This window comes from Terrapene carolina, unplaced genomic scaffold (genome assembly GCF_002925995.2).
Source record: "Terrapene carolina triunguis isolate 2854851 unplaced genomic scaffold, T_m_triunguis-2.0 Scaffold139, whole genome shotgun sequence".
Classification (NCBI taxonomy): domain Eukaryota; kingdom Metazoa; phylum Chordata; order Testudines; family Emydidae; genus Terrapene; species Terrapene triunguis.
The window spans coordinates 1402079-1425830 of NW_020664490.1; the positions used below are offsets into that span (position 1 = coordinate 1402079).

At 42.6% G+C, this 23752-nt stretch overlaps 1 protein-coding gene across 1 annotated transcript in view; it reads left to right on the forward strand.

Moving 5' to 3' along the window:
* The first annotated feature begins 1157 nt into the window (after positions 1-1157).
* Positions 1158-23752, forward strand: part of LOC112112897 (gamma-sarcoglycan) — a 117698-nt gene continuing 95103 nt past the window's right edge. The window contains exons 1-2 of the mRNA XM_026653424.1: positions 1158-1352; positions 21540-21641. Coding sequence (XP_026509209.1) covers positions 1158-1352; positions 21540-21641 — 297 coding nt within the window. The remainder of the gene's footprint in view (positions 1353-21539; positions 21642-23752) is intronic.

The window sequence follows — 23752 nt, forward strand, 5'->3', positions numbered from 1 at the left end:
TCTGTAGGAGACTTGGAAAGAGCTTCCCTAATGAGTTAGAGTAATTCAGCAGTTGGGCAAGGATGTAATTTAATCACATTTTTTAAATTCTTTGTGCTGACCATAGTGATCTAATTCCCAGGAGTAAATTCAAAATTGATAAGAAACCTCATGAGAATCCAATCTGAAGGAACTCTCATTTGGGAATATAATACTGTGAGAAAATGGACATGTTTTCTTATGTAAGAGCCCAGCGGGCTTACCTGGTTTATAGGAGATACTTGAATTTACAAAATCTGTTTACTTTTGCACATTAGGGTTTTGGGGGTTCCCCCCCTTTATATCAGTGGAGCTGAGACAGATAGTACACATTGTTGGTTTTTGATAAACAGCTTCAGCTGTTGGGTTTTTATTCTCTTGGCTCAAATGTAAACTTTCCATACTTTCAAGGTGTAAAGTAGTGACAGTCTTCATGTTTTAAGGGAAAGTATTTTGGTAAGTAACTAATTGCCTTTAAGTTTTAGTAAGTGCTTCTTTGAAAACTATAATGTAGTGTGACTGAAGATGTTTAACCCTGGTTACTACTGTATGTTTCTATTAGTAGAACATCTTTAAATATTTATTGTGATAAAGGGTTGAGCAAGCATGTTTTTCCTTTGCAGTTTTAAAACCTCTTTTCCTTCTACATATACAGGTCATGAAACCTAACAAACTTTGGCATTCCAATGATACACAGTTTAGTACTACAACAAGCTAGTTGTAATAGTTACTGCATATAGAAAATATTGGAATATATGTTGTGATAGAATTGGTATTTAAAACAGAAAATAATATATAGTACCTCTTGGAATTTTAAAAAATCCATAAAAATTTTATGTTTTATCTCGACCATATCTTCAGCATAGTTTACAATATCATTATACAATACAGTTATTGCTATGTGAGTTGCAGATTATGACATGACTAGTGTTATATTTTCAGGTGGGATTTTTTTGTTCAAATATTATGAAAAAGAAGGGAAAATGTTTCTATTCTATGTTATCATGCAGTAAATTGGAGCCTAATAATGATATCACTTAAAGTGATAGACATTTGATTTTGTTTTTCTCTTACAGAATTTTTTAAAAGAAATTAATTTACATAGTTAACAAAACTCTTTTCCCCCCCTTCTGTAGCAAATGGTACGTGAACAATACACCACAACAACACAAGGCACCAGCCTAGAGAGGCCAGAAAACCAATATGTCTACAACATTGGCATTTATGGCTGGAGAAAGCGTTGCCTCTACCTGTTTGTCCTCCTCCTGCTTATCGTCCTAATTGTGAATTTTGCTTTGACAATTTGGATTCTTAAAGTGATGTGGTTTTCTCCAGTAAGTGGCCTCATTAATTTTCCATTCTCTTTCTAGTCTTTACTAATCATATTCTCCTCCTTTGTTTGCCTTATGACCTCACCTATTTCATATGTATGCCAGTTTCTTCTTATGTAATAACCTTGTCTTTTTCTTACCTCATTAATTAGAATTTCTCATTCTGTTGGAAATACATATAGAATAGTCATCTTTTACAACATTCATCCCTCTATAATTTTTAAGTCATCATTTTAAATGATGTTTATGTTGATGACCTTACATTTACAGTTAATTCAAACAGTTCTGTGAGAGATTTTATTTGCTCTTGCCTCACTGTGTTTTTTCTGTCATTTACAAAGTGTGATTTCTCTAGTTTCATTTATACCCCGAGAATTCTTTAGTGTTCAAATGTTGTTCTCACTAATTCAGCTTCTCTTCCTATCTGCACTCAAACTCTGATTTTTTAATCACCTATCTCCCCACTATTTAAGATTTAGAAATTGATTTAGCAAATTAATAAATTAAAGCTCAAAGTATTTGAAACTACTTTATGCTTTAGGTTAAGCAACTACATCGCTCAAGAAGAAATGTAATAACTTTTCACTACAATATGTATATTATTATCATGTAATTTTTAAATAGTAGTTTAGAGTGTAACTTAGGTTAAGTCCGCAAGAGGAAACTTGAGTCAGAATACAATAAAATGCTTCAATGAATATCAAAGCTAAGTTAATTTGATCCTACCATGCAGTCTGTGATGCATAGTTGATTTGAATAGACTTATTACAAGGAAAACAATAACAGTAAATTCCTACTGTTCTGCCCCTGCCAGTCTGTAAAGAGTATTATGTTAACATTTCTATCATCTATCTTTATTATGCCAGTCACTAAATGAAGGGGCATTTTATCTTCATGGAGCTATGTCTATACTCTTCTTTCTTTTACTATAAGCAGGTGAATTTTAAGTGCCTCTTACTCAGCATAGTTATTATGATTGGATTCCTGTCAAGCTTCTTCCCCCACATAAATTCTTTTCAGCACAGTTTTTTTTCATGTGTACTACAGGTACAGAAGGTCTTAGATCATGTTTAATTTTTTAAACTATTATGCAATGCATTTGGAAGATGTGCACTTTGGTGACTGCACATCGTGAATCACAGTGAATGTAAGTGGCTAACATTTTGTGTGTGTGGCTCAAGTTCACAGTAAAGGTCACCCCTTCTCCACTTATTTTCCCGTGTCTTGGCACCACATGTGTGGCTCCCCTGTGTGGCCAATGGGTGGCTCCTTTCCTAGGGGACATGGAACATAAAAATTGGCAAAAACTCCCTCCCCTTTCAGGCATTCTCTGTGCAGGAACCCTGGTCTCTTCCTGCTTATCCACAAGGAAAGCTGCAAATGCCTCAGGATGGAACTGTAAGGGTTCTCTCCAGTTCTATATTGCAGGACCTGTGTACCTGAAATGTCCAGCTAAGCAGTGGCCTAGCTATGTCCCTGCCTAGCCACCTACCTATTATTGCATTCCAGGGGCACCAGAACAGGGGGGCCAGCGGGCCCTAGCTCCCTCCCCCACTTTTTACGGGCTGTAAGGGTGAACAACAGAGGAGGGGGCAGAGAGGAGCGAGTGGGGGCAGGGTCTTGGAGGGAAGAGGTGGTGCAGGGGTGGGGGCTTGGGAGAAGGGGCAGTGTGAGGGTCGGGGAGCAGGGAAAGGGGCGGTGCAAGGGCGGAACCTCAGGTAGAATGTGTGGCATGAGGGTGGGGACTTGGGGAGAAGAGGCAGTGTGGGGGCAGGGCCATGTTCTGGGTGCCTCTGGCCCCCTCACTTTTAGGGCGCTTCCGCTGCTCCTGTTGCATTCCTTTTTTTCAAACCCCCCTTATTAAACTCTGGAGATCTTTTTGCAATTCACTATTAAAGGATTGGGGTGTGCTGCTCCATATGCAGTCTTATTTTCCCCCAAAATGAGCAAGCTAAACTACAAGTTCTTCTTCAAATGCTTGCTCATGTCCCCTGCTTGCTAGGGGTGTGTGCACTGCATTCACAGTTGCCGGAGATTTTTCCCTCAGTGGTATCCATAGGGCCTGCTCTAGTGCTCTCTGGTGCTCCACACCCTCTCAGTTCCTTCTTACTGCCTTTGATGGTTGCTGTAATGACCCCTCTTGCTGTGGCAAGGTTTCTTTCCCAGTGGTTGAACTTTCTCTGTTCATATTCTGTATAGTTATCATAGTTAATGTATATAGTTCTTAGTTAGAGTTAGTGTATATAGTAGTGTAAATAGTTGTTCCTGTTGTTAAGGCAAGTCCCGGTCCCCGGGCTATAAGCCGTGTACCTCTTGCGGTAAGCTGATACCAGTAAGTGACACACACGTTAGCTGTCCAAAGTGTCTGGGGGAGTCTAACGTCAAAGAGAAGTGCCAGATCTGCAGGGACTTCAAACCTCATACCAGAAAGGACAGGGACATTCGGCTGAAGGCCATTCTCATGGAGGCAGCCCTCAGACCAGTCTAGGAGCTGAACCGCTCTGAATCAGAGCTTAGTATTTTGGCCCCCATGTGGAGCCCTCCCCTGGCACCGCATTCTTCCCAGCACCATTCTCCATCCCCAGTGCCAAGGAAGAAACGTAAGAAACAGTGCATCAAGAGAGGTCATTCTCCAGTGACAAAGAGAGAAAGGCGGAGACAGACTGATGTAGTGAGACATACATTGGGCCACTCATCTTCCCCTGAGCCACTGATGGTGCTGCAGACTCCGCCCAGAGCGCCAAGTCCAGAATGGGACCCTCCACCAACTGCCTGGAGCAGCCTTTGGGCCAGGCGTTTGTTCATCCCTTTTCTCCCGGAGGCCTTTCAGATTGTGAAAGAACTGCTGTCCCTCCCAATACCGCTAACCCCTCAAGGACCCCCTCCAGCCAAGGTGACCGGAGACAGAAGGGAACAAGGTCCGGCAAGCTCCTTCCCGGTACCAACCACTGTGGCACTGTCCAGAGGCAAGCCCTCCATGGTACTGATGCACCGGTCACTGTCCTGACACCAGTCCTCAGTCTCTCGGCACTGCCCAGTGGCTGAAGCAGGTACTGCATTGCCATGGTCTCCAGATGAAGAATCCTCTTCGGGGTCCAAAGTCTTTGGTACCAAAGTCTGTCCCAGCCTGGAGCCTCCTCCTGCACCCCAAACCTTTCATCCCCGGCCCCACCCCAGAGCCTGCACCCCCAGATGGAGCCCTCACACCCCCTGCACCCCAACCCCCTGCCCCAGCCCAGAGCCCCCTCCCACACCCTGAACCCCTCATCCACAGCCCCACCCCAGAGCCTACACCCTTGGCCAGAGCCCTCACCTCCTCCTGCACCCCAACCCCCTACCCAGCCTGGAGCCCCCTCCCACACCCTGAACCCCTCATTTCTGTCCCCACCCCAGACCCCACACCCCCTCCCATATCCCAACCCCCTGCCTCAGCCCAGTGAAAGTGAATGAGAGTGGGGGAGAGGGAGCCACCGAGGGAGGGGGAATGTAGTGAGCGGGGGTCAGGACCTCGGGGAAGGGACGGGGTAGGGGGCGTGGCCTTGGGGAAGGGGCAGAACTAGGGTGTTCGGTTTTGTGGGATTAGAAAGTTGGCAACCCTAAGACAGATGGTGATGAGCTAAAGCATAAGATCCATGTATGGCTGCGACCTTTAACGTAGAGGATGCGTTAAAGCAGGTTGGCATAGAGGCTTTCCTAAGTTCATACCCTTTTAAACTTAACAGGTATACCACAACTTGGAACTTGGAAAGAACTGAAGTAACCAGTTAGGACAGAAATAACAAATGTGATACCTAACCACAAAAGGGCCATGGTAACAAATGGACATTCGGTGGGCATTGGCTTTTTATATCAAATGGATGAAGCCATTTTGGAAATTGAACTAGATGTTTGTTGCAGTAGCAGATAGGATGAAGGGTCTTCTGGTGTCTTCTCAAAGAATTTCTTTGTGGATCACCTCCTGCATTCATATATGCTATGACTTGGCAAAGGTGCCAGCCCCCTCACTGACAGTGCACTCCACAAGGGCACAAGCGTCCTCAGCAGCATTCCTGGCGCAGATTCCCATACAGGAGATCTGCAGGACCACAACATGGTCATTAGTTCACACTTTCATCTCACGCTATGCTATCACACAGCAGGCCAGGGATGATCCTGCATTTGGCAGAGTGGTGCTACAATCCACAAATGAACTCCCATTCCTCTCCTAGGAAATGCTTGGGAGTCACTTACTTGGAATCGACATGAGTAAGCACTCAAAGAAGAAAAAACGGTTACCTACTTTTCGTAACAGTTGTTCTTTTAAATGTGTTACTCAAGTCCATTCCAAAACTCACCCGCCTATCCCTCTGTCGGTGCCAGCCAGCAAGAAGGAACTGAAGAGGTGGCAGGTCGGCAGGGCTATATATGCAGTGGCATGATGGCCCGACTCCAGGGGGTGCCTGAACGACCCAAAGGATATCGCTAGGGGGGAAACCTTCCATAAACTGTGCACGTGGTATGCACACACCTACTTGGAATGGACATGAGCAACACACCTCAAAGAACAACAGTTATAAAAGGTAGATAACTGTTTTTTCCTCAGAGGGGATCATGAAAGAGCCAACTGTGTAGTATTGTTCACAGGAAAATCCTTTTTGACAATAACTCTTGCAGGCAATTATCTTATACCCTAAAGCATGAGATTTAATTACCTTTGTTTTTATTTTAGTTTGCATAGTTGCAAATGTTAATGGAAATAAAATTATCCAACCCTTTAAAAAATCCAGCTCCTGAACAAGTGGACTGTATGCTGTATTAGTTAATTAGATCAATCAAATAAAATCTGTCAGGTATAATGATATTTTTACTTGCACTGTATTATCCAGCCATTAGATGTGTCTCTGGGTACATGTAAACTCAAGATGGAGCTAGCGTGCTAAAAATAGAAGTGTAGCTGCAGTGGCAGAAGTAAGGGGATGGGCTAGCTGCCCCAGGTACAAGTTCTGCCTGTGACCCAAGGTATGCACTCAGATGGCTAGCCCATCATGCCGTCTGTGCCACCATTGTTACAGTTATATTTTTGGCATGCTAGCTTGATCAAAGCTAGTGCACATACATCTACCCAAGCTGAAAATAACATCTAGCTCAAGTGTAGATGTATCCTATGTGGTGTATAGAGCTCCAGAAAATATGTGGTCCTTTTTGAACAAGGAAAACAAAGCTAAAACTCGAGCTGTGTTGGAAGCCAAGTTTTTTAACTATAGTTATAGCTGTTTTCTTCAATAAATCCCTCCCTCCTGTTTAAGAATTGAATATGACAGGACCTAAGTATATCTTGTACATCTGCATCTTAAATATTATTCTCATCTAAGATAAGCAAACCTCAGCAGGTTGAAAAATCTGGCAAAAGTGAATCTTGCACTGAGTCTCCATGCCTGGACTAGCTTTCAGTAGTCACGGACTTACAGAACTGTGGCATTCAAACTAGCCTTTTAGTTTTCTAGAGCGTGGAATATTAATTATATTCATTCTAACCAAGCCCCGGTGAGTGTAATTTATGTCATGTGTAACCATTTTATGGCTAGGGTAAGATTAGTTTCCAAGCCAGTAGATATCAAATAAACCTCTCACCTTTAGGAGTACTTAGTGCTGCTGAGTACTCTAACATAGCCAATATCTTCAACTGACAAAATTCTGTTGTCTCTTAAGAACAAGAATCAGATAAACTTGTCTGTCTGAGGCCAGGAAATAGAATACTTGCAACAGAAACTGAGGCCTGGTCTACACTACGATTTTAGGTCGAATTTAGCAGCGTTACCTCGATTTAAGCCTGGACCCGTCCACACAACGAAGCCCTTTTTTTCGACTTAAAGGGCTCTTTAAATCGATTTCTTTACTCCACCTCCAACGAGGGGATTAGCGCTGAAATTGGCATTGCCGGCTCGAATTTGGAGTAGTGTGGACGGAATTCGATGGTATTGGCCTCCGGGAGCTATCCCAGAGTGCTCCATTGTGACCGCTCTGGACAGCGTTCTCAACTCAGATGCACTGACCAGGTAGACAGGAAAAGGCCCGCGAACTTTTGAATCTCATTTCCTGTTTGGCCAGCGTGGCAAGGTGCAGGTGAGTGCAGATCTCATCAGCAGAGGTGACCATGATGGAGTCCCAGGATCGCAAAAGAGCTCCAGCATGGACCGAACGGGAGGTACGGGATCTGTTCGCCATATGGGGAGACGAATCCATGCTAGCTGAACTCCGTTGCAGTAAACGAAATGCCAAAACATTAGAAAAAGTCTCAAGGGGCATGAAGGACAGAGGCCATAACAAGGACGCACAGCAGTGCTGCGTGAAAATTAAGGAGCTAAGGCAAGCCTACCACAAAACCAGAGAGGCAGACGGAAGGTCCGGGTCAGAGCCGCAGACATGCCGCTTCTACGCTGAGCTGCATGCCATGCTAGGGGTGCAGCCACCACTACCCCAACCCTGTGCTTTGACTCCAACAATGGAGAATCACGCAACACGGAAGCGGTTTTGGGGATGAGGAAGATGATGATGAAGAGCTTGAAGATAGCTCACAGCAAGGAAGCAGAGAAACCGGTTTCCCCAACAGCCAGGATACGTTTTTCACCCTGGACCTGGAGCCAGTAACCCCCGAACCCACCCAAGGCGTGCTCCCGGACTCTGAGGGCAGACAAGGGACCGCTGATGAGTGTACCTTTGTAAATATTAGACATGGTTTAAAAGAAAGCGTGTTTAATGATTAATTTGCCCTGACATTCGTGGCCAATACAGCTACTGGAAAAGTCTGTTAATGTGTATGGGGATGGAGCGGAAATCCTCCAAGGACATCTCCATAAAGCTCTCCTGGATGTACTCCCAAAGCCTTTGCAAAAGGTTTCTGGGGAGGGCTGCCTTATTCCGTCCGCCATGGTAGGACACTTTACCACGCCAGGCTAGTAGCACGGAGTCTGGAATCATTGTATAACAAAGCATGGCAGCCTATGGTCCCGGTGTTTGCTGGCATTCAGACAACATCCATTCCTTATCTCTCTGTGTTATCCTCAGGAGAGTGATATCATTCATGGTCACCTGGTTGAAATAGGGTGCTTTTATTAAGGGGACATTCAGAGGTGCCCATTCCTGCTCGGCTGTTTGGCTGTGCGACTGAACAGAAATGTTCCCCGCTGTTAGCCACGCGGTGGGGGAGGGGTGAAGTGATCATCCCAGAGAATTGCGTGTGTGGGGGGGAGGTTATTTGGGTTTGTGCTGCATGCTAACCCGCAAACTTTATTCCTTGACTTTAGCAAAGCTTTTGATACGGTCTCCCACAGTATTCTTGCCGCCAAGTTAAAGAAGTATGGGCTGGATGAATGGACTGTAAGGTGGACAGAAAGCTGGCTAGATCGTCGGGCTCAACGGGTAGTGATCAATGGCTCCATGTCTAGTTGGCAGCTGGTTTCAAGCGAAGTGCCCCAAGGGTCGGTCCTGGGGCCAGTTTTGTTTACTATCTTTATTAATGATCTGGAGGATGGTGTGGACTGCACTCTCAGCAAGTTTGCAGATGACACTAAACTGGGAGGCGTGGTAGATACACTAGAGGGTAGGGATCGGATACAGAGGGACCTAGACAAATTAGAGGATTGGGCCAAAAAAAACCTGATGAGGTTCAACAAGGACAAGTGCAGAGTCCTGCACTTAGGACGGAAGAATCCCATGCACTGCTACAGACTAGGGACCGAATGGCTAGGTAGCAGTTCTGCAGAAAAGGACCTAGGGGTCACAGTGGACGAAAAGCTGGATATGAGTCAACAGTGTGCTCTTGTTGCCAAGAAGGCTAACAGCATTTGGGGCTGTATAAGTAGGGGCATTGCCAACAGATCGAGGAACGTGATCGTTCCCCTTTATTCGACATTGGTCCCGCCCCCGAAATGCCGCCCCCAACAGAGGCGGCAGAAGGTCCCACCCCCGAAATACCGCCGATGACTGGGGAGGCCGAAGATCCGACTGCCGCGGTCGCCGCCCCCCAGATGTTAGCGCACTAGGCGACCACCTAGGTTGCCTAATGGGTTGCGCTGGCCCTGGGAGCTACAGATGTCCTCCCACACTGACAGAGCACAGCAGAATGCGTGGAGGCAGACAATGTCAGAGTGCAGGACAGCACAATATGAACGCAAGGAGAGGTGGCGGGCTGAATCGCGGGCTGAAGAGAGTAAGTGGCGGGCTGAAGAGGATCGGTGGTGTCAGATTGCTGACAGAAAGCAAGAGTCAATGCTCCGACTGCTGGAGCATCAAACTGATATGCTCCAGCGTATGGTTGAGCTGCAGGAAAGTCAGCAGGAGCACAGACCACCGCTACAGCCTCTGTGTAACCAACAGCCCTCCTCCCCATGTTCCATAGCCTCCTCACCTGCCAGACGCCCAAGAACGCGGTGGAGGGGTCTCCGGCCACCCAGCCACTCCACCCCAGAGGATTGCCCAAGCAACAGAAGGCTGGGCTTCAATAAGTTTTAAAGTTTTAAAGTGCAGTGTGGCCTTGTCCTTCCCTCCTCCCGCACCCCACCTGGCGCTTCCCTACTCCCCCACCCCTCCTGGGCTACCTTGGCAGTTATCCCCCTATTTGTGTGATGAATTAATAAAAAATGCATGAATGTGAAGTAACAATGACTTTATTGCCTCTGCAAGCGGTGATCAAAGGGGGGATGGGAGGGTGGCTAGCTTACAGGGAAGTAGAGTGAACGGGGTGGGGGGCGGGGGGTTCATCAAGGAGAAACAAACAGAACTTTCACACCGTAGCCTGGCCAGTCATGAAACTGGTTTTCAAAGCTTCTCTGATGCACACCGCGCCCTGCTGTGCTCTTCTAACCACCCTGGTGTCTGGCTGCGCGTAATCAGCAGCCAGGCGATTTGCCTCAACCTCCCACCCCACCATAAATGTCTCCCCCTTACTCTCACAGATATTGTGGAGCGCACAGCAAGCAGAAATAACAATGGGAATATTGGTTTCGCTGAGGTCCATCCGAGTCAGTAAACTGCGCCAGCGTGCTTTTAAACGTCCAAATGCACATTCTACCACCATTCTGCACTTGCTCAGCCTATAGTTGAACAGGTCCTGACTACTGTCCAGACTGCCTGTGTATGGCTTCATGAGCCATGGCATTAAGGGGTAGGCTGGGTCCCCAAGGATAACTATAGGCATTTCAACATCCCCAACGGTTATTTTCTGGTCTGGGAAGAACGTTCCTTCCTGCAGCTTTTGAAACAGACCAGAGTTCCTGAAGATGCGAGCGTCATGTACCTTTCCCGGCCATCCCATGTTGATGTTGGTGAAACGTCCCTTGTGATCCACCAGTGCTTGCAGCAGCATTGAAAAGTACCCCTTTCGGTTTATGTTCTCACTGGCTTGGTGCTCCAGTACCAAGATAGGGATATGGGTTCCGTCTATCGCCCCACCACAGTTTGGGAATCCCATTGCAGCAAAGCCATCCACTATGACCTGCACATTTCCCAGAGTCATTACCCTTGATATCAGCAGCTCTTTGATTGCATTGGCTACTTGGATCACAGCAGCCCCTACTGTAGATTTGCCCACTCCAAATTGATGCCCGACTGACCGGTAGCTGTCTGGTGTTGCAAGCTTCCACAGGGCTATCGCCACTCACTTCTCAACTGTGTGGGCTGCTATCATCTTGGTATTCTGGTGCTTCAGGGCAGGGGAAAGCAAGTCACAAAGTTCCATGAAAGAGCCCTTACGCATGCAAAAGTTTCGTAGCCACTGGGAATCATCCTAGACCTGCAACACTATGCGTTCCCATCAGTATGTGCTTGTTTCCCGGGCCCAGAATCGGCGTTCCATGGCATGAACCTGCCCCATTAACACCATGATGTGCACATTGCCGGGGCCCATACTTTGTGAGAAGTCTATGTCCATGTCTATTTCCTCATCACTCTCATCACCGCGCTGCCGTTGCCTCCTCGCCTGGTTTTGCTTTGGCAGGTTCTGGTTCTGCATATACTCCAGGATAATGTGTGTGCTGGTTATATTGCTTATAATTGCCGCGGTGATCTGAGCGGGCTCCATGATACCAGTGCTATGGCATCTGGGCTGAAAAAAGGCGCGAAACGATTGTCTGCCGTTGCTTTCACGGAGGGAGGGAGGTTGGGAGGGAGTGGGGGCCTGACGACATGTACTCAGAATCACCCATGACACTGTTTTTGCCCCACCAAGCATTGGGATCTCAACCCAGAATTCCAATGGGCGGCGGAGACTGCGGGAACTGTGGGATAGCTACCCACAGTGCAACGCTCCAGAAGTCAACACTAGCCTCGGTACTGTGGACGCAGTCCGCTGACTTAATTCACTTAGAGCAGTTTGTGTGGGGACACACACAATCGACTGTATAAAAATGATTTCTGAAAAAACGACTTCTATAAATTCAACCTAATTTCGTAGTGTAGACATACCCTGAGATGAGGCATCAGCAATGTTAAAACACCATGCACATACTTAGCTCTAAAATAGATATTGTGAGTCAAACACAAGCTCTCATCAGATTCATTACCAATCCTGTTTTTGCTGATTGCTTATTAACAGACTCTACCCACAGTCCTATTTTCTCAATGAAACAGTGCACTTCTGTTTGCCAAGCAAGTTCCTAAAATAGTAATCGCAACAAGAAATACTGCATAAAGAGCTGGATCTATAAAGTCATTAACTAAGGTACCTTTGGGACACAACAATAGATGTCTCAGTCTAAACTTGCTTTAGCCTTTCCATGGATTTGACTTAAAAGCAAGATATAAATGTATAAGAACAGAGGCTCCCTGGATGGTCATTCTGCTACATCTTGACTACACTGTAGTTAGTTTCATTGTCAATTTTTTTCAGTAATTATGTGCAGACTGTCAATATTTGGATATTTTGAAATATTCAGGGATGGGGTAGCACACACAAAACCCTTTTCCCCGGCTTTCTAATAATAAATGCCTTGCCACTCGTTTTCCTAATTTTGTTATAGCTGCTGAAGAGGAACCCGTTTCATTTGAGTTGACTGCCTGTCACAGCTATTCAGTGAATTATCTTACTGGTTTTCTTATCTATACCTTTTTTAACCTTTTTTTTTTTTAGATATATTTTTTCAGTATAGAACCTACTGTTACTATTGTGGAAAAAGCCCTTTGCCCTGATTTAGCATAGTTTTTACAAGGTCTTCTTACAATGCTAGAGAAAATCCTCCTGTTTGAGACATAAGGATATTAGTTTTTATTCAAGATGGGCATTATTCTAAGAACTTACAAAACTGCTTTTCGGCAGAAGAAATAAAGGTACATACAAAAATACAATGAAGCTAGATATGCTTTCAGTTTGTTTATCAAAATGCTTAGCTCTCACATTTAAAATCAAGTAAAATAAAAATAAATACTAGAAATTAAATGTAAAAATGAATGGTTTTCCTATCTTAATGTTGTAATAATAAAACACCGTAGGCCAGAAATGCTACAAATTGAAACTGAAGTGACAGTAGACTGACCACATTGCACATATGTATATTTTATGGTATACTATACACTAATGGTAAAGGCTAATATGTTCAGATTAACATTTAATAAGGTAAAAAAGACAACAATTATAGAACTAGATCTAATTAGTAGAACAAACTTTACATTTGGATTTTCCTGATTTTTGAGTACTTGATCTCCCCCAAAAGGGTAAAAATAAGGGGTTTTTTTCCATGCAGTTCTTTGCTGAGAGATGCATGCTTAGAAGTTGAGCCTCCATTGTGTAGAGGGATATATGGAGATGTGCTTGACCCATGCTTAGAAGGTGCATAAACAAAGACCATGTAATAAAGTAAAAATATTGTCATGGTCATCATGGTGAACTGACACTTGTACCCCTTACTACATTGATGAGGAGCATCTAGATAAGGGCTTATCAGGAGGCAGAAACTGAGCATTCCTTATGCAATTATGCAGTGCAGTGTTTTGGTCTGACAGTGTCCAGGTCTGTCACAAAATGAAATGTTTTCTGTGAGATGGTCTTAGATATATGAACGTTTAAATTAAGACCAGCCCTGAAAGGAAAGAGTAAGAACGATGTAAGGCAGTGTTAGAATGCGGAACTTGATTTTCTGATTAAGCTAATAACTAATCAATTTTTGTAGGTCTATGATGGCATGAAGGCTGTCTTTTTCTCAGTATGAAGAAGAACCATGCTTAGAAGCCTTTCTATTAGATATGCAGAGGCACTATTTATGTAGTCCTCATCTTTCTCAGGGAGTCTACCTTTGCTTTGAATACTTTCTCATAAAGAGGATGCCTGAAAAGGAATGTGTGGGCAAGGGCAAGGGCTGAGAGGTAGCATAGAATGGAATTGGATCACATATTCAAACCGGATGATCATTGTAGCTAGACTCCATAGTAATTCTACCCAAAGCATCAAAGAAACTGTCAGAATGATTCCCAAAAGGAGGAGGGATGAGAGGAAAGCAGAAGGTAAAACTGGTGCTAGGTTGTCAGGTAACATGTCGGATTTTTGGTCTTGCTGCTAAAGAAGACAAATGAGTGGCAGAAGATGAAACTGATCTAAGATGTTTTCCAGTGCCTTTCTTCTTCTGGTGTTACGGCTACCTCTTCTGAAATTGAAGCTGGACAACTGAGGTTAAGTCTGTGATTCTGGAAGGAAGAGGTCAAGGGGGGCCTCCCTTGTCTGGTCTGGTTGAAGGAGTCCCAGAGATCAACAATAGATTAAGAATCTTCACTTCCTCAAGAATCTTATCCATCTTTAGGCTGATAATACCCTCTCCCTCAAACAGAGGATCTTCCATTTGGGTCTGAGACTTAGCCAAAATGCCCAACATTGTTAGCAAGGAGCACAATCTAAGGGAAGAAGCTGATACCACCTGAAGCATCCTAAGTTCCTGAAGGATGTGCTTGGCCACTATATGCCCCTTAGTCACTAGCTTTGCTGGTGGTTTGTGTGTGTTTGTTTGTTTTTCCTGCACCTCAGGAAAACATCCTGGGAAGCAGTGACTCTGTAAAAGATTTGAGGGTCGTGGTGGATAATCAGCTGAATATGAGCTCCCAGAGTAACACTGTGGCCAAAAGAGGTAATGTGATCCTGTGATACATAAACAGGAGAATCTCAAGTAGAAGTAGAAAGTTTATTTTATCTCTGCATTTGGCATTGGTCTGACTGCTTCCAGAATCCTGTGTCCATTTCTGGTGCCCACAATTCAAGAAGGATATTGATAAATTGGAGGGGGTTCAGAGAAGAGCAACAAGAATGATTAAGGGGTTAGAAAACATGCCTTATAGTGATAGCCTCCAAGAACTCAATCTATTTAGCTTAACAAAGAGAAGGTTATAAGGGGTGACTTGATTACAGTCTAGAAGTATCTACATGGGGAACAAATATTTAAAAATGGGCTCTTCAATCTAGCAGAGAAAGGTATAACAAGATCTAATGGCTGGAAGTTGAAACTAGACAAATTCAGACTGGAAATAAGATGTGAATTTTTGATGGTGAGAGTAATTAACCATTGGAACAATTTACCAAGGGTCAAGATGTATTCTCTATCACTGACAGTTTTTAAATCAAGATTGGATGTTTTTCTGAAAGATATGCTCTAGGATTTATTTTGGTGAAGTTCTATGGCCTGTGTTACGCAGGAGGTCATACTAGATGATCATAATAGTCCCTTTTGGCCATAGAAACTATGAATCTATGAACTGATTAGAAGGAATATTTATCCCCAAGATAAAATTGGTACTTTCCTATGACAGGTTGTAATTCACCACATAGATACCCGAGAAGGCTTTCTTTCACCTAAGGTCTATTTTTTGATGTCCTTATTCAATAGGAAGGTCTAACGTGCTCTGGAACTACTCAATTTCATTGGCTGCTATCATCATCAATAAGCCAGGAGTAAGATGGGTTAGAAAATACTGGCATCTCCATGGTGGCATGGAGATAAAAATGATCTATCTTCTTATTTGATTCTGGGATTCAGGGTGGAACGAAGCAGAAGCGCTTAGCAAGAACCAGTAGGCCATCATTAATGAGAAGTCTCTGTCTGTCTCTCTGTCTCTGTCTCGCTCTCTCTCACCCCTACTCCCTCTTTGGACTCAATGATGTTGAACTTCTGTGGTGTCTTTTCCTTAAAAGTTGAAGTTTTCAGGTCCAGACCCTGTGCCAAATGGATTATCAACTCCTGGAGCTATTTGAAATGGTCAGGTCGTAAAACAGATGAAAAGGTGATTGTATCCTCCGTACATTCCCTCAGACAGTGTACAAATGAAGGAGTGATACTGTATGTAGCAGATTTTGAATACATGTTGATGAAGTGTATATATATTATACTATGCAAGACACCAGTTAGTGGTGAAACCACTAGCAGAAAGTAGTGAACTTTTAGAGGGACTCAGGACCCAATCTTGCAAATGATTTCACAAGTGCATAACTTTTCTAATGTGAGTACTGTATATTGTTTGAAGGATGTGGGCTGTGGTTTGAAATTAGAAACTACAGCTGTGTGCAATTGCAGAAAAAACTGTGAGACATTTTTCATAATTCTTTTTCACAGATATTTTTCACCCCCTAAAATATTTCTAAAATTACAATTTGGCTGAGAAACTATTCAAAACTGTGACATTTCATGTTTTCACAATGAAAATAATTTTGCTTAAAGTGGGACCACTTTCACAAAAATAATCCCATTTTAGTATTGATATAAAGAGAATACATAGTTTTGAATTGGCAACAAATAAATGTTCAAATTTTAAGCATTCCAAATTCGATTATGAATATTTCATACAACTCTATTAAAAACAAATTCTAAAATAAACAGATAATAAAGGGATGAAATGAAAGTATCTTAGCAACAGAACGTGTCTCATTAAAAGTTGTGCAATTATCTGTACTCTGAAAAATCATGGGGATTTACTAAAACTAGAAAATCACCAGGGAAACAAGAAACAAGCCATATGAGCTCTACAGTGTGCATGACATGTACTTACAATAATGAAAGATAAGTTAGGAGAGAAACACAAGGAAGACTGGGGTGGATACTAGGTGCCCTGATTCTAAACCAGGCATGTACCAATGCCAAGATATTGAAAACTGACAAATGATTTGCGGTATTTTAATTTTTAGGTCTCAACCCTGGAAGCCTTAATGGGGTCTGATTACATAAGAATGGCCATACTGGGTCAGACCAAAGGACCATCTAGCCCAGTATCCTGTCTTCTGACAGTGGCCAATGCAGGTGCCCCAGAGGGAATGAACAGAACAGATAATCATCAAGTGATCCATCCCCTTTCACCCATTCCCGGTTTCTGGCAAACAGAGGCTGCCCATCCCGGCTAGTAGCCATTGATGGACCTATCCTCCACAAATTTATCTAGTTCTTTTTTGAACCCTGTTATAGTCTTGGCCTTCACAACATCTTCTGGCAAGGAGTTCCACAGGTTGACTGTGCGTTGTGTGAAAAAATACTACAGAAAGGGCTGAGCGTCCACATTTTGAAAATCAGGTTGTTTTAATGTATCTCAAGTTGAACAGCCACAAATTAGGATAGGTCAGTCACTTTTGAAAACCTTGCCCCAAACACATAAATAGAAATTTTATATTCCCTAAAATTATAAAGAGTTAACTTCAAATGAAACTTGAAAATGAGGAAGAAGTAAAATTGTATTTTTAATTAGTTTTTCCATATAAATGCTTCCTGTATTTTTGCATCTACAGACCTTTATAGTATATAAAGCGTTATGAGATAGTTCTGGCTTATTCTAGAAAACCTGCAGATTTTATTACATTGTTTCCACATATGAGGAGCATTTTGGTAAATAATTGCTAAGTCCAGGTGCAGTTAATAATGCCTCGTGAATTCTTGCATTATTGTGTCAATTTCTTATGCAGTAGGATTTTCAGGAACAGTTTATAATTTTATTGTATGTCCTCATTGTATTACTGTTGTAGCAAAGTTAGTTCATTGCCTCTGGTCCCTCATGTTGAAGTATTGCAACAACAATTTCAGACTTGCCATCAGTGTTTGTTTTCTTTATCTGCCTGAGGATATCTCTTGATAACTCAGGCTTGGTCTACACTTACCCCCCAAGTCGAAGTAAGGTACGCAAATTCAGCTACGTGAATAACGTAGCTGAATTCAACATACCTTACTTCGAACTTACCGCGGTTCAGACGCGGTCCACACGCGGCAGGCAGGCTCCCCGTCGACTGCGCGGTACTCCTCTCGTATAGCTGGAGTACCGCAGTCGACGGCGAGCACTTCCTGGTTCGATTTATCGCGTCCAGACCAGACGCGATAAATCGAACCAGGAAGTTCGATTTCCAGCTGCCGAACTAGCGGCTAAGTATAGACCAGCCCTCAGTTTGCTTTATAATCATCTCTCTTATTTCTTGCTGCAGTAATAGTCACAATCTGTGACCAACATGAACTTGTACCTTGCTGTTCAATATTTCATAATATTGGAATTTTCCTTATTTCTCTCATTCTTTTGCAGTCTTACAGTTAGCTAATTCCAGTGTTATTTCTTTCTACATATCTTCATTTTTAGTCCCAGATTTATTTATTTTAAATATTTTCTTGCTTTCAACTTGTCTGATTTTCTTTCAATGCACTATATTGATACCTTAAATCTTCTTTGCCATATCTCATTTCAGTTTTTATTTGTTACTATCTTTACCTAAAACAGCATTCAAATTTATTCTTCTGGGAAACCTGTAAATATACCCCAATAAAATAAGTGTGTAACATTACAAGAGAACCCTGACATCTGCAATATCTAGGGATTTTTCTAGTCTACTAGTGTATTATGTGTTTGTACGGAACTGCATTATCTAATGTATAACCAGATCCTACTTCCACTTAAGTCAAGGGCAAGACTTTTATGATTGATTTTAGTGGGATCAGAATCATGCCTTTGAAACTAAAGCCCCTGGGATGTTGATCATGTCTTTCTGTTTATTTTGAGTAGCACAGAGGACACTAACAGCAATTAATGAAATTATTTATTGCACTGATTCTTCTGCCATAAGCACATTTGTACTGTAACCCTGATCTCTTGCAATGTAACAGACAAGGAGGGTTTATGAGGAACTATTTTGTTTGACTAATTACACTCCCCTTTTTCCTGGACCTCTAGCTTAACTCTTTGCTGAAGCACAGGCCAGAGTTTTGTCTGTCTCAGTCATTTCGGGCGGGGGAGGGGGGGGGGAGAAATATTACATAGAATAAACCTCAGAGATATGGCTCATCAAACCCTGAATATAGGTGTTGGTAACAGCTGCAAATCATCCTCAGAGAGAGCATACCATATAATTTATTAGTGAACAAAAATGTAATACATACACAAATATTTGCAAACATTATTTGGAATACTTTTCAATAACTTCCTAAACAAAACTATTAAGCAGTAAACTTACTGGTGTTCTGAGGTGTGGCCCCTTTAGGAACAGATGTTTAGGGAGATGATCATCAGACCCATGTAGGAATGGGGCCAGGAGACCAAATCATATGACGGGCTGCTGGGAGATGTAAATGAATGCTCTCAGTTCAGTCAGGAGAGAGCCTGGAAACAGGAGAGACCTATAGTGAGAGTCTCCTGTAGTAAAGCCTAAGTTTTGGTACATTAGGAGCTATAGAGACCTGCAGGTGGCTATGGGAAAAGGAAACACACCCGATTTAGATATTAGGTGAACTGTTTTGATTTGAGAGACAATAAACCTATGCTAAAGAAAAGGACTGAAATACTGCCACTGGTGAGGACTTTATTGACATACTGGCCAGTGAGTGGGGATCACTGGCTTACAGTGTATCTTTATACAGACTTCTCCACTTTGTTGCTCTTACATATTTTTCAGTGCAAGGTTTCAACAGAATATATACCTATTTTTACCTTAGTGCACTCATACACATTCCCCTCTAATATTGTCACAGAGCTGATTTCTCAGTCTCTGTAATGTGGCCTCAAAATGAGTGTGTCACCTGGATTCTCCAGAAACTGTGGAGGATGGCAGCCTCTCAGTTCTCCTCCAAGCACTTCAGAATCTCCTCAGCAAAACCATGAGGGTTTGTCTACTCTGCAGTGAGAGGGTCAGATTCAGGTTGTGTAGAAATACCTGAGCTAGCTCTAATCTATCTAGCTCGGGTACTGGTAGCAGTGAAGACTCCACAACACAGATTTCAGCATGGGTTGTGCAAGCCTGCCCACAACCCTGGGTAATTACTTGGGGAGCTAGCCTGTGCTAAAGCCTGTGCTCCCATGGCTTCATTGCTCTGGTACTTGAGCTAGCTAGATTAAAACTAGGTCGGGTATGTCTATATGAGCTGCAGTCTCACTGTAACTGCAATATAAATATTCCCTCAGAAGATCCTTGAAGCCAGTAGCAAATCCCAGTGCTTGAACTAATAGTTGATTGTCTCCTTTGTTTCTAGCAAGACAGAGAATCTGTAGCTCGTATCCAAAGTGATACAGGTATTGGGACCCAGCCCACATAGCAGACACATCTTTGTCCAGTGTCAATCAGCCACTGAGTCCAGAGCCTCCAGTTCCTGTATTTATAACCTTTCCCTCCAGATCTCTGATTGGCTCAGAGCTCTCAAACGGTGAATGTATGGAATCTGCTAGACTGCTTGCCTTTAATGTCTACTTTCTGTTGTAACCCATATGGCTAGCTTAGTCTTTATTATATTCAGCTGTAATGCAAGGAACCTACTGGCCTATATCCTGTAAGACATTAGCTTAAGCAAGTTAGCATAAGTATAGTAGGCCTGCAACCTTTGGCATAGATAAATGGCCTAATGGTTACCCTCAGATTTTGGGAACTAGGAATAGCTTGCTAATGGCAGGAGCTGAAAACTAATGGTAAATTGCAACTGCAGGAACATGAAAGTAATAACTGCAGAGCTGCTTAAGCAAGAAGTGATGGGTATGATAATGAGTTAAATACCATTAATATGTATTAATATGTTAATCTATAGGATAAGTGTACCCCATTATTATGTGGGTGAGGAAATTAGATTTGGGCATGGAATGCTGGGCTTTAACATGAATATTCATGATGGTGTTCAGGCCCTATCATAGGGTAAACCATCATGTAGAGAGAGAGAGAGCTATTTCCATCACTTTTAGCTTTCCACCATTTGACCCTTCAGCTCTATTGTTATCATAGAATCATAGAATATCAGGGTTGGAAGGGACCTCAGGAGGTCATCTGGTCCAACCCCCTGCTCAAAGCAGGACCAATCCCCAAACAGATTTTTACCCCAGTTCCCTAAATGGCCCCCTCAAGGATTGGGCTCACAATGCTGGGTTTAGCAGGCCAATGCTCAAACCACTGAGTTATCCCTCCCACCACCATCAATCTTGGGTACTGAGGAACCTGGACCAACGGACTCATTTGGCTGAGAACTGAGATGAAAGGAATGACAGAGAATGAGGAAGGACTTAAGAGATGGGGGAAAAGGGGGGAAATGACTGAAGGAGTTGGCAAAGAGAGAAGGAAATGTGAATCCTGAGAGATGCTGAGAGCTGGAGTGTTCACAGAGAGACCGAAGAGAAAAGAAGATCTGGAAATTAAAAATAAGAATTAAAAATGAAAGAAAATCACAAAGCCTCTCCCCCTGTTGTGTGTGAAGCAGTGTCACATTCCAAATAAAATATACCAACAACAGAGCAAATACTCAAGCATAGGATCTTAAAGTTTTGTTCTATGTGAGTATTAGTATATGCAAAAATAAATTGTTCACGTGTTCTTGGAAAGTAAGCACAAAAGATGTGTAAACATGGGCAATACATATTCACTTTTGAATTTAGTTGATTTTTTTCTTCCTACCCAGGCATCTTCCTGTTCTTGCTGATGAAGTATCTCAAGATCCAAAAATCAATTACACTAACAACTTTCTTTCTTGCATCACATTTTTTCTTTTTTCCTCAAAAGACATTATTAATAAAAGGTATTGGGATGTCTGGTTATAAAAATATCTCATGTCCTAAGACGAATTGTCTGGAAGTCAGTGAAGAATTTTGAAGTGCTAACCAAACTGTTAAGTCCTATAGTGCAGTTATCTTCATTAATAGCATAGTCAGAAAAAAATATATAATTCTATAATGATCCAACTTAACAAATGAAAAGGAAATAAAAATTACAGTAAGAATAAAGCACACATTACTCTTTCATCTTCTCCACAGACTGGGATGGGACATTTACATGTTACAAAAGAAGGACTTCGACTGGAAGGAGAGTCAGAATTCTTATTCCCTTTGTATGCCAAAGAAATTCACTCTAGAGTGGTAAGTAGATATCGAAAAGCCATGCTAAAAGAGAATTAATGTATAGAAATCCATTAAGAAAATCAATAATATATATAAAATGTGTGCATGTATAGAATATTATGGTATGTGTGGATAGATATTAATATAGTATGGTGTAACGTGGCAAAAGATTTTATCAGCGTGAATTTGAAATTCGTGCTCAGATGCTATGGCAATACTAAGATACTGTGGTGACATTCACCAACATGAAATACTTAGGCATATTGCTCTTGAGTGATAAAGCCATGCATGAGTTATGCAGGTCATTCCAGCTGAATGATGTTAAAACTTTAGGAATATTTTAGAGAGTTTTAAGATTTTTTTATTGAGTCTATTTTTGTATCTCTTCCCTGTAAAGCCAGATATCTTGGTAACCATGAGTTCGACTGTTAAGGGTTTACAAGGAGTTTTAAATATCTCTAAAAATGACCAGAAATAGGTTTTGTATACCTCAATTAAAGTTCCATTCTTGGGAATGTCCCAGGGTGAAGGTAAGTTCTGGATCTGATTGAGGAGCTGGGAATCTCCCTTTCCAATGATACAAAGCTCCCATTTCTATATCTGTAAGACACAAGATAACAGAGATTAAATTTGTGAAATATTTATCCATAAAAAAGCTGTAACTCTGTAAGGACTATACTTTGCCTACCTGGGCTTCAGACAGGTATGATTTATTTATTTATTTATAGTTGGTGGGGAAGGAGGGGAAATTACATACTTGAAAAAGAGACAGGAAACATTTCTCAAACAGTTTGAATTTTTTTTTAAAAAGAGAGGCAGGTATTTGAAACTGCTCCAACATCTGGAGGTGTGTGAAGGAGTCCTATTAGCATCTTTCCATTTGTTTGAATGAAGAAGGAGTGGTTCTGAACAGGTCTTAAATTATCCAGGCATTAATTTGTTGTGGAGCAGTGTTTGTTACCTACAAACTAAATAAAATCTTCAGGGCCAGATTCTGCCACCCTAACTCATACTGAGTAACTCTAAGCCATCTTTCATTTTGAGTCACATACAGATTCCAGCAAGTTTGAGTTGCTGAGAGAGAGCCCAAACTTCTCCAAGAATGTTCATTTAAGCTTTATTTTATCTTTTTGTGCAACAAATCTTTCCAATAGCATGAACAGCGTCTTATTAGATAGTGAAACTGCATTACTAAATCTGTATTCCCTCTTTGTTTCATATGTTCTGTTTTCTGCCTTGCAGTCAAGGGAACATGATTGATGTGTTTAAACGTGAATCCTCTCAGAGATATTCTTCTTTGAGTAGTGTCCCTATGGGTGCTCCACTGTAGGTGTGCTTGTGTCCCTGCGCTGCTGATTGGAGAACTTTGGTAGCAGTGTCCGTTGGGCTGTCTCGCCTCATGCTGCGCCACAAGGCTAGTCAGTGCACACTGGCTAACCCCTCTCAGTTCTTTCTCAACCACCCGTGGCTAGAGATGGAGCCATTAGCAATCCATTAAGACTATTGTTCTCTTGGTTTACATACTTATAGTTAGTTAGCCTCCTAGTTACAGCTGTAGCTTTTTCTTTCTTCTCCTTTCTTATTTTACCCTTAAAAAAAAAGAAGAAAAAGAGACTTTATTTTCTTCCCATCTTTTTCCCCACATCAGGGACCCTTCCCCTCAACAGGGTATGCCCAGTTTGTGGGGCTTCAAAAAGTGCCACATCTGTAAAGAGATGATCCCGGTTGTGGATAAGCACTCTCAGTGCATTCACTGCCTCCGGAAAGGCCACATACAGCAGAAGTGTGGTCTTTGCCAACAACTCCGGCCAAGATCTCGCAAAGACAGAACTCCACCAGAAGATCATCTTCATCGAGGCAGCTCTCTGGCCCCAGTCACCTGGTAGACATGAGTCTTCCCCACAACCTTCTACATTTAAGGGATGTGGGTTGAAGAAACAGGCTGTGGACCCTTCTCACAAATCATCTAAGAAGAGAGTGGGAAGTCCCTTAGTGAACCTCGATATAGCTGTAAGCAATCACCATCTCACCGGATATCTTCAGCATCGCCGGGACCAAGACCATCTCAATCTGGCACCCATGCCTCATGAAGACCAACAGCTACTGGTACCACTGACAGGCTCATGGAC